The sequence below is a fragment of the Protomyctophum parallelum genome (assembly GCF_964188405.1).
Source record: "Protomyctophum parallelum genome assembly, chromosome: 12".
Classification (NCBI taxonomy): domain Eukaryota; kingdom Metazoa; phylum Chordata; class Actinopteri; order Myctophiformes; family Myctophidae; genus Protomyctophum; species Protomyctophum parallelum.
Window position 1 is genome coordinate 11,932,914 of NC_139712.1, and position 12,178 is coordinate 11,945,091.

The following is a 12,178-nucleotide window of genomic DNA, read 5'->3' on the forward strand; positions in this document are numbered from 1 at the left end:
CGAGGGCAGTCAAGATGATTTCATCAATGTTGGAGCTCGGCCCTTTGGGAGGCGGGATGTGTCGTAGGCCTGCAAGCTGCAGCCTGGTCTTCCCCCCCTGGATGGTTCGCTCCGGCGATTCTCGCCCGGCTGAACCACCTAGTGCTCCTGGCTCCTCAGGGAGACTACGGAGAGTTGGCCTAGGCTCATCAGTCAAGCTTGACTGTGAAAACCCGACTTGGCGACGGGCTAGAGATACGATGGACATCAGCCGCCCACGCTCTGAGGACATGACGCCAATGCCTCCAGTGACACACCAAAGGTGACTGAGCCAGTATTAACGTTGCCACTATTAAGTGTGAACGGGAGGCCCCAGTGAGCAGGTTGTCTGTGCTCCTGCACTGGGGTCGAGGTCACCTAGCGTTCTGCCACCGGGCCTCGTTGGGGAACACAATGAGGGATGCAATGACAGGCTTGGTGGCTGGCATGTAACCCAGGCCAGCCCTTATCGCCTTGTGCGTTCAAATCTATTAAAGTGTCACGTCGCAACGGGTTGTCTCAGGACACTTTTCCCAATCAGGGCAGGGCTGCCAGGATTTCACCATCGGTATAGAGATGGGAGAGGGCCCTGATCGTTCGCCCGGCAGGCCTGTAGCTGTCTCAGGTACAGGCGTGGGGGACGGCGAAGACAGCAAGAAGAAGGCGCTTGGAGGAGCCGACTGCCTGCTTTAGTATGCGTTCCACGGCTATGCGCATGAGCTGAGAAGTGGGAGGCCGGCTCTGATGCCTGGGAGGCACCGCCTTCTGCATCTTCCTCATAGTCATGGAAGTGCGTAGCTTAAGCTGTCGGGGAGAGCACATCAACCTCGAGTCAGTTGTGGCATCGGAGAGGTAGGCGCTTCGGCACCCTCCGAGGTGCCTAGGTGTTATCTGAAGTGAGCATGGCCCTCATGCGGGCCAACTCTGCAGATAGCTGAGCCCTCTCGGATCTGCTGTAGTCAGCGGTCAGACCTTTTCCTCCTGGCACACGGGGCAGGACCAAGGTCGGCTCACGGCTGAAGGAGAGCTTCACACGAGGTACAAAAGTGGGAGCTCTCCATTGTGGTGGCACCGGTTACTCTGGACCGGCCGGTGCACACAAGTCCCAACTAGCCCAGGGCGCGGACGCTACTGGTTGCTAGGTGTTGGCCATATGCTTGAGGGAGCGCATACGCTGTCTGTACCAGCAGAGGCTTTCGAGGTACGAAAGTGGGTGCTCTCCGTTGTGGTGGCACCGGTTCCTTTGGACCGGCCGGTGCACACCAGTCCCAACTAGCCCAGGGCGCGGACGCTACTGGTTTGCTAGGTGTTGGCCATATGCTGCAGGGAGGGGGCGCGTACGCTGCCTGTGCCAGCAGAGGCTTTAACTTAGATCGGCATATAATGACTTAATCGAAAAACTTAATGCTGCTATACCTGCCGCAGCATGTGAATATGCATTTACGTTTATGCAAATGCTCATTGCAGCACTTTGAGATTCAACCAGATGTAAAGTGCATCATAGAAACAGCACACAAACGTTGCTGTTAGATAGACTGTGCGACCTGCATGGTCGCGGTGGGGGAGGGGAGCTTTACGCTACCTGTACCCCCGGCGGAGGCTTACTTATAATTTATGATAATAAAGTAGCCTTCAGTCAAGGTTTGGACGCTGCTATGTAGCAGCTGTAGTGTTTCCTATGTGACCGTTTATCACGGCACTATGACGCTTATCCAAACTCCAGTGCATTATTATTTATGTTTGCTAGTCCAGAGCGAAACAAAAGACACTTCCAATACACTAGTCACGTGTGCACTACTACGCATTCATGCTGGGAGGAGGGAGCGCTACCGCTGCCTACCCCAGCCAGGTTCGGTTAAATAAACCGACACAAGCTAGTTTTGGAGAAAAGGCTACAACCGATAGCTCCACCGATAGGGGCCACCTGCTGAAGGAAGGGAGCGCGTACGCTGCCTGTATCAGCTGCAGCTAATGAACATAACAAGCTATACACCAATAGCTGTTAATAAATGCTTGAGCTAACAAACGATTAGTAGTAAGTAACATCAAGCTGGCCGTATGCTGGAGGAGCGGAGCGCATACGCTGCCTGCCCTGTACCAGCTGGGCCAACAAACAGTAAGGCAAGCTATATACAGATAGCTTTTTATCTTCAATAGTATAATAAGCGCTTGGGCTACAACTACAGGTAGCAGCGCCAGTTAGAGAGCTATGCTGGAGACCAGCTAGGCTACTAAAAAACAAGACAAGCTATAGCCTGTTCATAAACAGCTTTAACTTTAAGCTACTGGTAGCAGCTGTGAGCTACGCTGTCAGCAGCGCCAGATACTCTGTGCTGGGGACCAGCTGGGCTAATAGGACCTACAGGTACCCAGGGGCACTAATCCGACCTGTGGGAACAAACCAGGTTGCACCCACTGTATATGCAAAAAACTGTTAATGGAGCTTTGAGCTCCAGACATACTGGTAGCAGCTTCAGCTAGGCCCACTACTGGGGGCCAGCTGGGTTAACAACCAGACAGGCTATGTACACCAGTAGCTGTTAATACTATTTTGCTACAAACTATACTGGTAGCAACATCAATACCCTGGGAGGACGCAGGAAGCTGCTCCTGTACCGGGCTGATAATAACAACAACAATACAGCTATTCGCAAAAGCAGTTAAGCTTGAATGCTGCCAATATCGGTATATGGCTTTGGCCAGCAAGGCTCTTGCCATCACCAGCAGGGGCTAAACAAAGCTTAAAAAGTAGCGTGTTTAACAAACGAAGGTAATATGACAGTGTTCTTATCCTTCGGCAAGTCTTATAGTCGCTTATAATAAGCGCTAGCGTTCACAGTCGAACAGACCTCGTATGCAGAGCAGGGAGGCGGCGCGAACGCAGCCTTTACCCACACACAGGAGGTTATGCCATGATAAGTATATGATATCATATGAACGTCTGTTTAGCGGGGATAGCGCCGCTTTAAACGATAACGTACCTTCTGTCCGGGGAGGGTTTTGTTAGCCTTCATTACCGGCGAGAGAGATTGGACGCTCCTGCGTCCACGTGACATGGGTTGTCACCGAGTGCCTCCCTCAGATGTTGGGGGCCAAGGCACCCAGGGCAGAGGTCATGCCCATCCTCTGGCCGCAGAGGAGCCTGGCAGGAGGTGCACAGGTGGTGGCGGGGTTCGTCCATTGGAAACCCGCAGATGTAGCCCAGAGCGCGGACGCTAGTGGTCGCTAGGGGTGGAGCCGTAAACTGGTAGGAAGGGAGCGCGGACGCTGCCTGTGCCAGTAGAGGCTACTGTAGCTGCTAAAGGCCGCTTAGCTGGAGGGAGGGGGCGCGCACGCCGCCTATGCCAGGTAAGGGGTGCTCTAGCAGAGACCAGTATATATGATATATATATAATGATATAGTTATATATATATAATTTCAGAAAAACCAACCTATAAAGTGGCAATGGCTCTGTGCCGAAATTAAAGTACACTATTTGAGAACAAGTGACTAAATCAGTCAAGCCAATTCATATAACCGGGGTTACTGACGTAACCTCGCAGTGGTGCTATATAGCTGGCCAGTGCCAGCAAAGACTCATTCAGAGAGGCAGAGTAATATAGCAGTAAATAAGTACACTTATAAGTAGTATAAGTATAAGTAGTATAAGTATAAGTAGTAAGCAAATAATAATAGCGTCGACTCACGTGCTGGGAGCGGGTAGCGCTAACGCTTGCCGTCACCAGCACTGCGGCGCAGCCTTCGTGGGAAAACAAGACAGCGTAAGCTGTCAAAGAGAACGAGCTATCCGTTCAACTTTGACGGGTGCTAAACGGGACGCTCAGGTCGCCGTTTGTAGCACGCGGCGGTGCTATATAGCCGGCCAGTGCCAGCAAAGACTCGCTCAGAGAGGCAGAGTAATATAGCAGTAGATAAGTACACTTATAAGTATAAGTAGTATAAGTATAAGTAGTATAGGTAAGTAGTAAACAAATAATACTAGCGTCGACTCACGTGCTGGGAGCGGGTAGTGCTAACGCTTGCCGTCACCAGCACTGCGGCGCAGCCTTCGTGGGAAAACAAGACAGCGTAAGCTGTCAAAGAGAACGAGCTATCCGTTCAACTTTGACGGGTGCTAAAACGGGACGCTCAGGTCGCCGTTTGTAGCACGCAACCGTGTGTGTTGCAGGGAAGCAGCGCGCACGCAGCCTATGCGAACAGGGGTTGTCTGCTTACCTTGTTCCCACGGGGAAAGAAGACGATGTGAAGCCCAGCTCCACTCGAAAACGATACAATAATAGTAGTATTAAGTCGCAGTCCCTGGAGGGCGAACGCACGCGTCACAGCTCCGACCAACAATGGTCGCGGGACTACCGGCGACTTAGTAGTAGCAAAGCAATAGTTCTGTTATCGTGCAGTTTAATTCTGCTGTAGAACTCTGTGCTATGTACAACTTGCGCAAGCGAGAAGAAATTAGGGACTGAGCCCCGGATGACTGCCGGAAGTTATAGACGACTCCGGGTCATCACGGGGTCAACCGACATTGTTGGTATAAAATACTCGACTGCGCATGCGCGAAGGGACGTATTCAGTGCTTAAAGCACCGCCTCTGGCGGTCAGCAGGGACGAAATAGAACTGCTATTTTCAGCATGTAACCAATTGTCCACTAGTCCCTTCCTAACATTTTAGTTTTAGTTTTTAATTTGTTGACAAAATCAACAGTATATTTAGTCATACTTTTGGTGATCATGGCTTAGTTTTCATTTCGTTTTTATGTAGGCCTAGTTTTTGTCAGTGAAAAAAGGTAGTCGAGTCGTCGACGAAGATTTTTCATCACAGTATTAGAATATTCTATTCTATTCAGGGACATTCCACACAGTGACAGCCTTACTTAATGGCTATTAGTCCAACTTCCCTGGTTATTAATCAGGCGTGACAGCCACTCACTGATTGTATGTTAGAGAAACATTAATGGAGGGACTGTAAAGGCCATGATGACATCATGGGAACAGTTTCAACTGGCAGAACCGGCGCTGGACAATGATTAACCCGAGCCATGGTCATTCTGTGAGACCAGCTCAGTATGGCCTTGTGGTTAGAGTGTCCGCCCTGAGACTGGGAGGTCGGGGTTCGATCCCCGGCCGGGTCATACCAAAGACTGTAAAAATGGGACCCAGTGCCTCCCTGCTTGACACTCAGCATCAAGGGTTGGATTGGGGGGTAAGTCCCTGCGACATACTAGCGTCATGTCCAGGGGGTGTACTTGTACATCAAGCTGCCTCACTAGCGTCATGTCCAGGGGGTGTACTTGTACATCAAGCTGCCTCACACTACAGAAACAGGAGATAGGCTCCTGCCCATATGGGCCTCATGGCTACAGAAACAGGAGATAGGCTCCTGTCCTATGGGCCTCATGGCTACAGAAACAGGAGATAGGCTCCTGCCCTCTGGGCCTCATGGCTACAGAAACAGGAGATAGGCTCCTGCCCCTATGGGCCTCATGGCTACAGAAACAGGAGATAGGCTCCTGCCCTCTGGGCCTCATGGCTACAGAAACAGGAGATAGGCTCCTGCCCTCTGGGCCTCATGGCTACAGAAACAGGAGATAGGCTCCTGCCCTCTGGGCCTCATGGCTACAGAAACAGGAGATAGGCTCCTGCCCCTATGGGCCTCATGGCTACAGAAACAGGAGATAGGCTCCTGCCCTCTGGGCCTCATGGCTACAGAAACAGGAGATAGGCTCCTGTCCTATGGGCCTCATGGCTACAGAAACAGGAGATAGGCTCCTGCCCCTATGGGCCTCATGGCTACAGAAACAGGAGATAGGCTCCTGCCCTCTGGGCCTCATGGCTACAGAAACAGGAGATAGGCTCCTGTCCTATGGGCCTCATGGCTACAGAAACAGGAGATAGGCTCCTGCCCCTATGGGCCTCATGGCTACAGAAACAGGAGATACGCTCCTGCCCCTATGGGCCTCATGGCTACAGAAACAGGAGATAGGCTCCTGTCCTATGGGCCTCATGGCTACAGAAACAGGAGATAGACTCCTGCCCTATGGGCCTCATGGCTACAGAAACAGGAGATAGGCTCCTGCCCCTATGGGCCTCATGGCTACAGAAACAGGAGATAGGCTCCTGTCCTATGGGCCTCATGGCTACAGAAACAGGAGATAGACTTCTGCCCTATGGGCCTCAAGGCTACAGAAACAGGAGATAGGCTCCTGCCCCTATGGGCCTCATGGCTACAGAAACAGGAGATAGGCTCCTGTCCTATGGGCCTCATGGCTACAGAAACAGGAGATAGACTCCTGCCCTATGGGCCTCATGGCTACAGAAACAGGAGATAGGCTCCTGCCCCTATGGGCCTCATGGCTACAGAAACAGGAGATAGACTCCTGCCCTATGGGCCTCATGGCTACAGAAACAGGAGATAGGCTCCTGCCCCTATGGGCCTCATGGCTACAGAAACAGGAGATAGGCTCCTGCCCCTATGGGCCTCATGGCTACAGAAACAGGAGATAGGCTCCTGCCCCTATGGGCCTCATGGCTACAGAAACAGGAGATAGGCTCCTGCCCCTATGGGCCTCATGGCTACAGAAACAGGAGATAGGCTCCTGCCCCTATGGGCCTCATGGCTACAGAAACAGGAGATAGGCTCCTGCCCCTATGGGCCTCATGGCTACAGAAACAGGAGATAGGCTCCTGCCCCTATGGGCCTCATGGCTACAGAAACAGGAGATAGGCTCCTGCCCCTATGGGCCTCATGGCTACAGAAACAGGAGATAGGCTCCTGCCCCTATGGGCCTCATGGCTACAGAAACAGGAGATAGGCTCCTGCCCCTATGGGCCTCATGGCTACAGAAACAGGAGATAGGCTCCTGCCCCTATGGGCCTCATGGCTACAGAAACAGGAGATAGGCTCCTGCCCCTATGGGCCTCATGGCTACAGAAACAGGAGATAGGCTCCTGCCCCTATGGGCCTCGGCAAGGCTACTTACTTATGGTCATTCTGTACACTGTAACGGGAGCCATGGTCATTCTGTACGCTCCATGGTCATTATGTACGCTTGTCGCTCCATGGTCATTCTGTACGCTCCATGGTCATTCTGTACGCTCCATGGTCATTCTGTACTCTCCATGGTCATTCTGTACTCTCCATGGTCATTCTGTACGCTCCATGGTCACTCTGTACGCTCCATGGTCACTATGTACGCTCCATGGTCACTATGTACGCTCCATGGTCATTCTGTACGCTCCATGGTCATTCTGTACGCTCCATGGTCATTCTGTACGCTCCATGGTCATTCTGCACGCTCCATGGTCATTCTGTACGCTCCATGGTCATTCTGTACGCTCCATGGTCATTCTGTACGCTCCATGGTCATTCTGTACGCTCCATGGTCATTCTGTACTCTCCATGGTCATTCTGTACGCTCCATGGTCACTCTGTACGCTCCATGGTCACTATGTACGCTCCATGGTCATTCTGTACGCTCCATGGTCATTCTGTACGCTCCATGGTCATTCTGTACGCTCCATGGTCATTCTGTACGCTCCATGGTCATTCTGTACGCTCCATGGTCATTATGTACGCTCCATGGTCACTCTGTACGCTCCATGGTCATTATGTACGCTCCATGGTCACTCTGTACGCTCCATGGTCATTCTGTACGCTCCATGGTCACTCTGTACGCTCCATGGTCATTCTGTACGCTCCATGGTCACTCTGTACGCTCCATGGTCATTCTGTACGCTCCATGGTCATTCTGTACGCTCCATGGTCATTATATACGCTCCATGGTCATTATGTACGCTCCATGGTCACTCTGTATGCTCCATGGTCATTCTGTAGCTCTCAGCCTCCAAACTGTCAGTCAGTCCTGCTGAGCTAATCATTCAGCTCCTGCTGCTGGTGCTGTTATAGTGACACCTACTGGAAGTTCTATGACTAGCACTGAGAGTGTTAGCTTGTAGTTAGCGACTGGTTCATATAAATCATATCCTCATATAAATGTGAACGTTTCTGGCAGAAAATGTGTATTTTTAGTCTCCACTTTTCCATGAGCTGCACACAGACGACATTCTCTCGGGGCAAGGGACACAGAATATAGGTTGTGTGATCAATTAGGTTGTGTGATCAATTACCCGACACCAATCGCAACGCACCTGTCAATTGTGTGCGCCATAATGTTTGTTAAATTGTAAAATCAATGTTAATCTAACTCTGAGAGTGTATGAATGGTTCCATTTCTGCACTCTCTGAGTTAACCCATTCTGAACGGGAACCCATTTTGGTGTTGGCATCATGTTATGCTTTAGCTATTGAAAAATAGCAGATCTACAAGCTCATAGCGCGCCAGGCGCCAGTCAGGTCAGAATGGGTTCATCAGACCAGTGTGTGTCCAGTGGAAACCTCGTATGAATCTGATCTCAGCTCTCAGCTCTGCGCCCGCTCCTCCACACAGCTAGGGGGCGTGTTGAACTACAGCGACCCTCTGATCGTCTTCCTCTTCCTGCTGACCTTCGCCACGGCCACCGTCATGCAGTGCTTCCTGCTCAGCGTGTTCTTCGACCGCGCCAACCTGGCGGCGGCGTGCTGCGGCATCGTGCACTTCACCCTGTACCTGCCTCACCTGCTCTGCTTCGCCTGGCAGGAGACGCTCACCAGGGACCTGAAGGTCCTCCTGGTAAGACCCTGGACCTGAAGGTCCTCCTGGTAAGACCCTGGACCTCAAGGTCCTCCTGGTAAGACCCTGGACCTCAAGGTCCTCTCCTCTCCTCTCCTCTCCTCTCCTCTCCTCTCCTCTCCTCTCCTCTCCAGGGCCTATATACCATACTCCTCTCCTATCCTCTCATCTCCAGGGCCTATATACCATACTCCTCTCCTATCCTCTCCTCTCCAGGGCCTATATACCATACTCCTCTCCTATCCTCTCCTCTCCAGGGCCTATATAACATTCTCCTCTCCTATCCTCTCCTCTCCAGGGCCTATATACCATACTCCTCTCCTCTCCTCTCCTCTCCAGGGCCTATATAACATTCTCCTCTCCTCTCCTCTCCTCTGCAGGGCCTGGTGTCCCAGGTGGCGTTCGGCTTGGGGACAGAGTACCTGTCGCGGTACGAGGAGCAGGGCCTGGGCCTGCAGTGGGACAACATCCACACCAGCCCTCTGGAGGGGGACGAGTTCTCCTTCCACACCTCCCTCTGCATGATGGGCCTGGACACGCTGCTGTACGGCCTGGCCGCCTGGTACCTCGACACGCTGTTCCCAGGTCAGTTTGAACCTGGACACACTGCTGTACGGCCTGCTGGCCTGGTACCTCGACACGCTGTTCCCAGGTCAGTTTGAACCTGGACACGCTGCTGTACGGCCTGGCCGCCTGGTACCTGGACACGCTGTTCCCAGGTCAGTTTGATGGGCCTGGACACACTGTTCCCAGGTCAGTTTGAACTAGACAGGACCTGGTACCTGGACACACTGTTCCCAGGTCAGTATGAACTAGACAGGACCTGGTATCTGTACACACTGTTCCCAGTTCAGTGTGAAGAGTTAACCCATTTAAGGCCTGACCTCAAAATGTGAAAGATTTATTATAAATCCTCCAGTCTTCTGAAATAAATATTTCCACGATTTTTCGAAAAATAGCAGATCTACAAGCTCATAGCGTGCCACCGAGTGGTGCGCTATGAGCTTGTAGATCTGCTATTTTTCAATAGCTAAATTACAACATCATGTTTAAAACACCAAAAGGGATAAAACGAAAGAAAGCAGCAAATGAAAAAATAACACAACAAGGTTGTTTATATTATTATCCTATCACAGCGCAGTATGGAATCTAACAAGGTTGTTTATATTAATATTATTATCCTATCACAGCGCAGTATGGAATCTAACCAGGTTGTTTATAATTAGTATTATCCTATCACAGGGCAGTATGGAATCTAACCAGGTTGTTTATATTAATATTATCCTATCACAGCGCAGTATGGAATCTAACAAGGTTTTTTATATTAATATTATTATCCTATCACAGGGCAGTATGGAATCTAACCAGGTTGTTTATAATTATTATTATCCTATCACAGCGCAGTATGGAATCTAACCAGGTTGTTTATATCATTTTTAGCCTATCACAGCGCAGTATGGAATCTAACCAGGTTGTTTATATTTATTATTATCCTATCACAGCGCAGTATGGAATCTAACCAGGTTGTTTATAACTATTATTATCCTATCACAGCGCAGTATGGAATCTAACCAGGTTGTTTATAACTATTATTATCCTATCACAGCGCAGTATGGAATCTAACCAGGTTGTTTATAATCATTATTATCCTATCACAGCGCAGTATGGAATCTAACCAGGTTGTTTATATCATTATTATCCTATCACAGCGCAGTATGGAATCTAACCAGGTTGTTATTATCCTATCACAGGGCAGTATGGGATCGGCCGGCCTTTTTATTTCCCCATCCAGCCGTCCTATTGGCTCGGCGCTGGAGGTTCAAGCTGCGGTAAGGCGTCCGCACGGACGGTCAACAGCATTAATACACTTTGATTAATTAATTGTATCGTGTACTCAGGCTCTCGTAAACAACCCCCAGACAGTTAGCTCCATTCATTATAATTATTATTAGATATTAGATTTTTTTATCAAACCCACCGTAAGACGAGGCCCCTCCCTCCTGCAGGTCCCCAGAAGGACCAGGCTGGGGACGGTAAGGACCAGCAGGACCACAAGGCCAGGTGGAGGGGGTCCCCCGGGGACAGGGACCCCCACGGGTCCCCCGGGGACAGGGACAGGGACCCCCAGGCTGGGGACGGTAAGGACCACCAGGCCATGCGGATGGGGTCCCCCGGGGACAGGGACAGGGACCCCCAGGCTGGGGACGGTAAGGACCACAAGGCCATGCGGAGATATTTAATACATTTCCTGAATTGCGTTCACTTCATTCAGCATCAGAACAACCTCTGTTCTCTCTCTCTCTCTCTCTCTCTCTCTCTCCCTCTCCCTCTCCCTCTCCCTCTCCCTCTCCCTCTCCCTCTCCCTCTCCCTCTCCCTCTCCCTCTCCCTCTCCCTCTCCCTCTCCCTCTCCCTCTCCCTCTCTCTCTCTCTGGCGGTCGGTGTCTCTTTGCCAAATCCCTGATTCAACAGCGTGCGATGGGAACACTCTGCCCTTGAATGTGTTTGTTCACTGGCATGCCTGAACACGCACACACACACACGCACACACACACACGCACACGCACACACACACACACACACACACACACACACACACACACACACACACACACACACGCCTATCCAAACACACACACACACACGCACGTGAATGCAGCGCACACACGGACACATTGCCAGAAGCTCACCCCGCTGCCTTAGTCAATGAGTGACAGAGAAGTTGTTCAGTCCTTTATTTTCTCACCCAATTACATTCCAATGCCCTGATGTCACCTCCTCTCCTCTGTCCTTATCTTAATGATGTCACCTTCATCTCCTCTCTCCTTCTCTTAATGATGTCACCTTCATCTCCTCTCTCCTTCTCTTAACCCATTCTGACCTGAGATCAGATTCTAAAAATGTTATTACATCCTGACAGTTTCATTATTAACCCATTCTGACCTGAGATCAGATTCTAAAAGTGTCTTAGATTTAAAAAAAATAGCAGACCTACAAGCTCGTATCGCGCCACTCGGTGGCGCGATATGAGCTTGTAGATCTGCTATTTTTCAATAGCTAAAGCATAACATGATGCCAACACCAAAATGGGTGCCCGGTCAGAATGGGTTAATGATGTCACCTTCATCTCCTCTCTCCTTCTCTTAATGACGTCACCTTCATCTCCTCTCTCCTTCTCTTAATGACGTCACCTTCATCTCCTCTCTCCTTCTCTTAATGATGTCACCTTCATCTCCTCTCTCCTTCTCTTAATGACGTCACCTTCATCCCCTCTCTCCTTCTCTTAATGATGTCACCTTCAGCTCCTCTCTCCTTCTCTTAATGGAGGTTAAGACCCCAGTCTTAACCAGCCACGTAGGTCGCTAACCCTAACCTCAGTCTTAACCGACCACGTAGGTCGCTAACCCTAACCTCAGTCTTAACCGACCACGTAGGTCACTAAGCCTAACCTCAGTCTTAACCGACCACGTAGGTCACTAACCCTAACCTCAGTCT

At 50.7% G+C, this 12,178-nt stretch overlaps 1 protein-coding gene across 1 annotated transcript in view; it reads left to right on the forward strand.

Annotated features, from left to right (window-relative positions):
* Nucleotides 1–12,178, forward strand: part of LOC310867506 (retinal-specific phospholipid-transporting ATPase ABCA4-like) — a gene marked incomplete at both ends in the record, with an annotated part of 107,595 nt that overhangs the window by 42,694 nt on the left and 52,723 nt on the right. Inside the window, 4 exon segments of the mRNA XM_083777620.1 lie at nt 8,464–8,685; nt 9,066–9,270; nt 10,437–10,514; nt 10,692–10,892. Of these exon segments, the coding sequence (XP_083633746.1) occupies nt 8,464–8,685; nt 9,066–9,270; nt 10,437–10,514; nt 10,692–10,892 (706 nt within the window).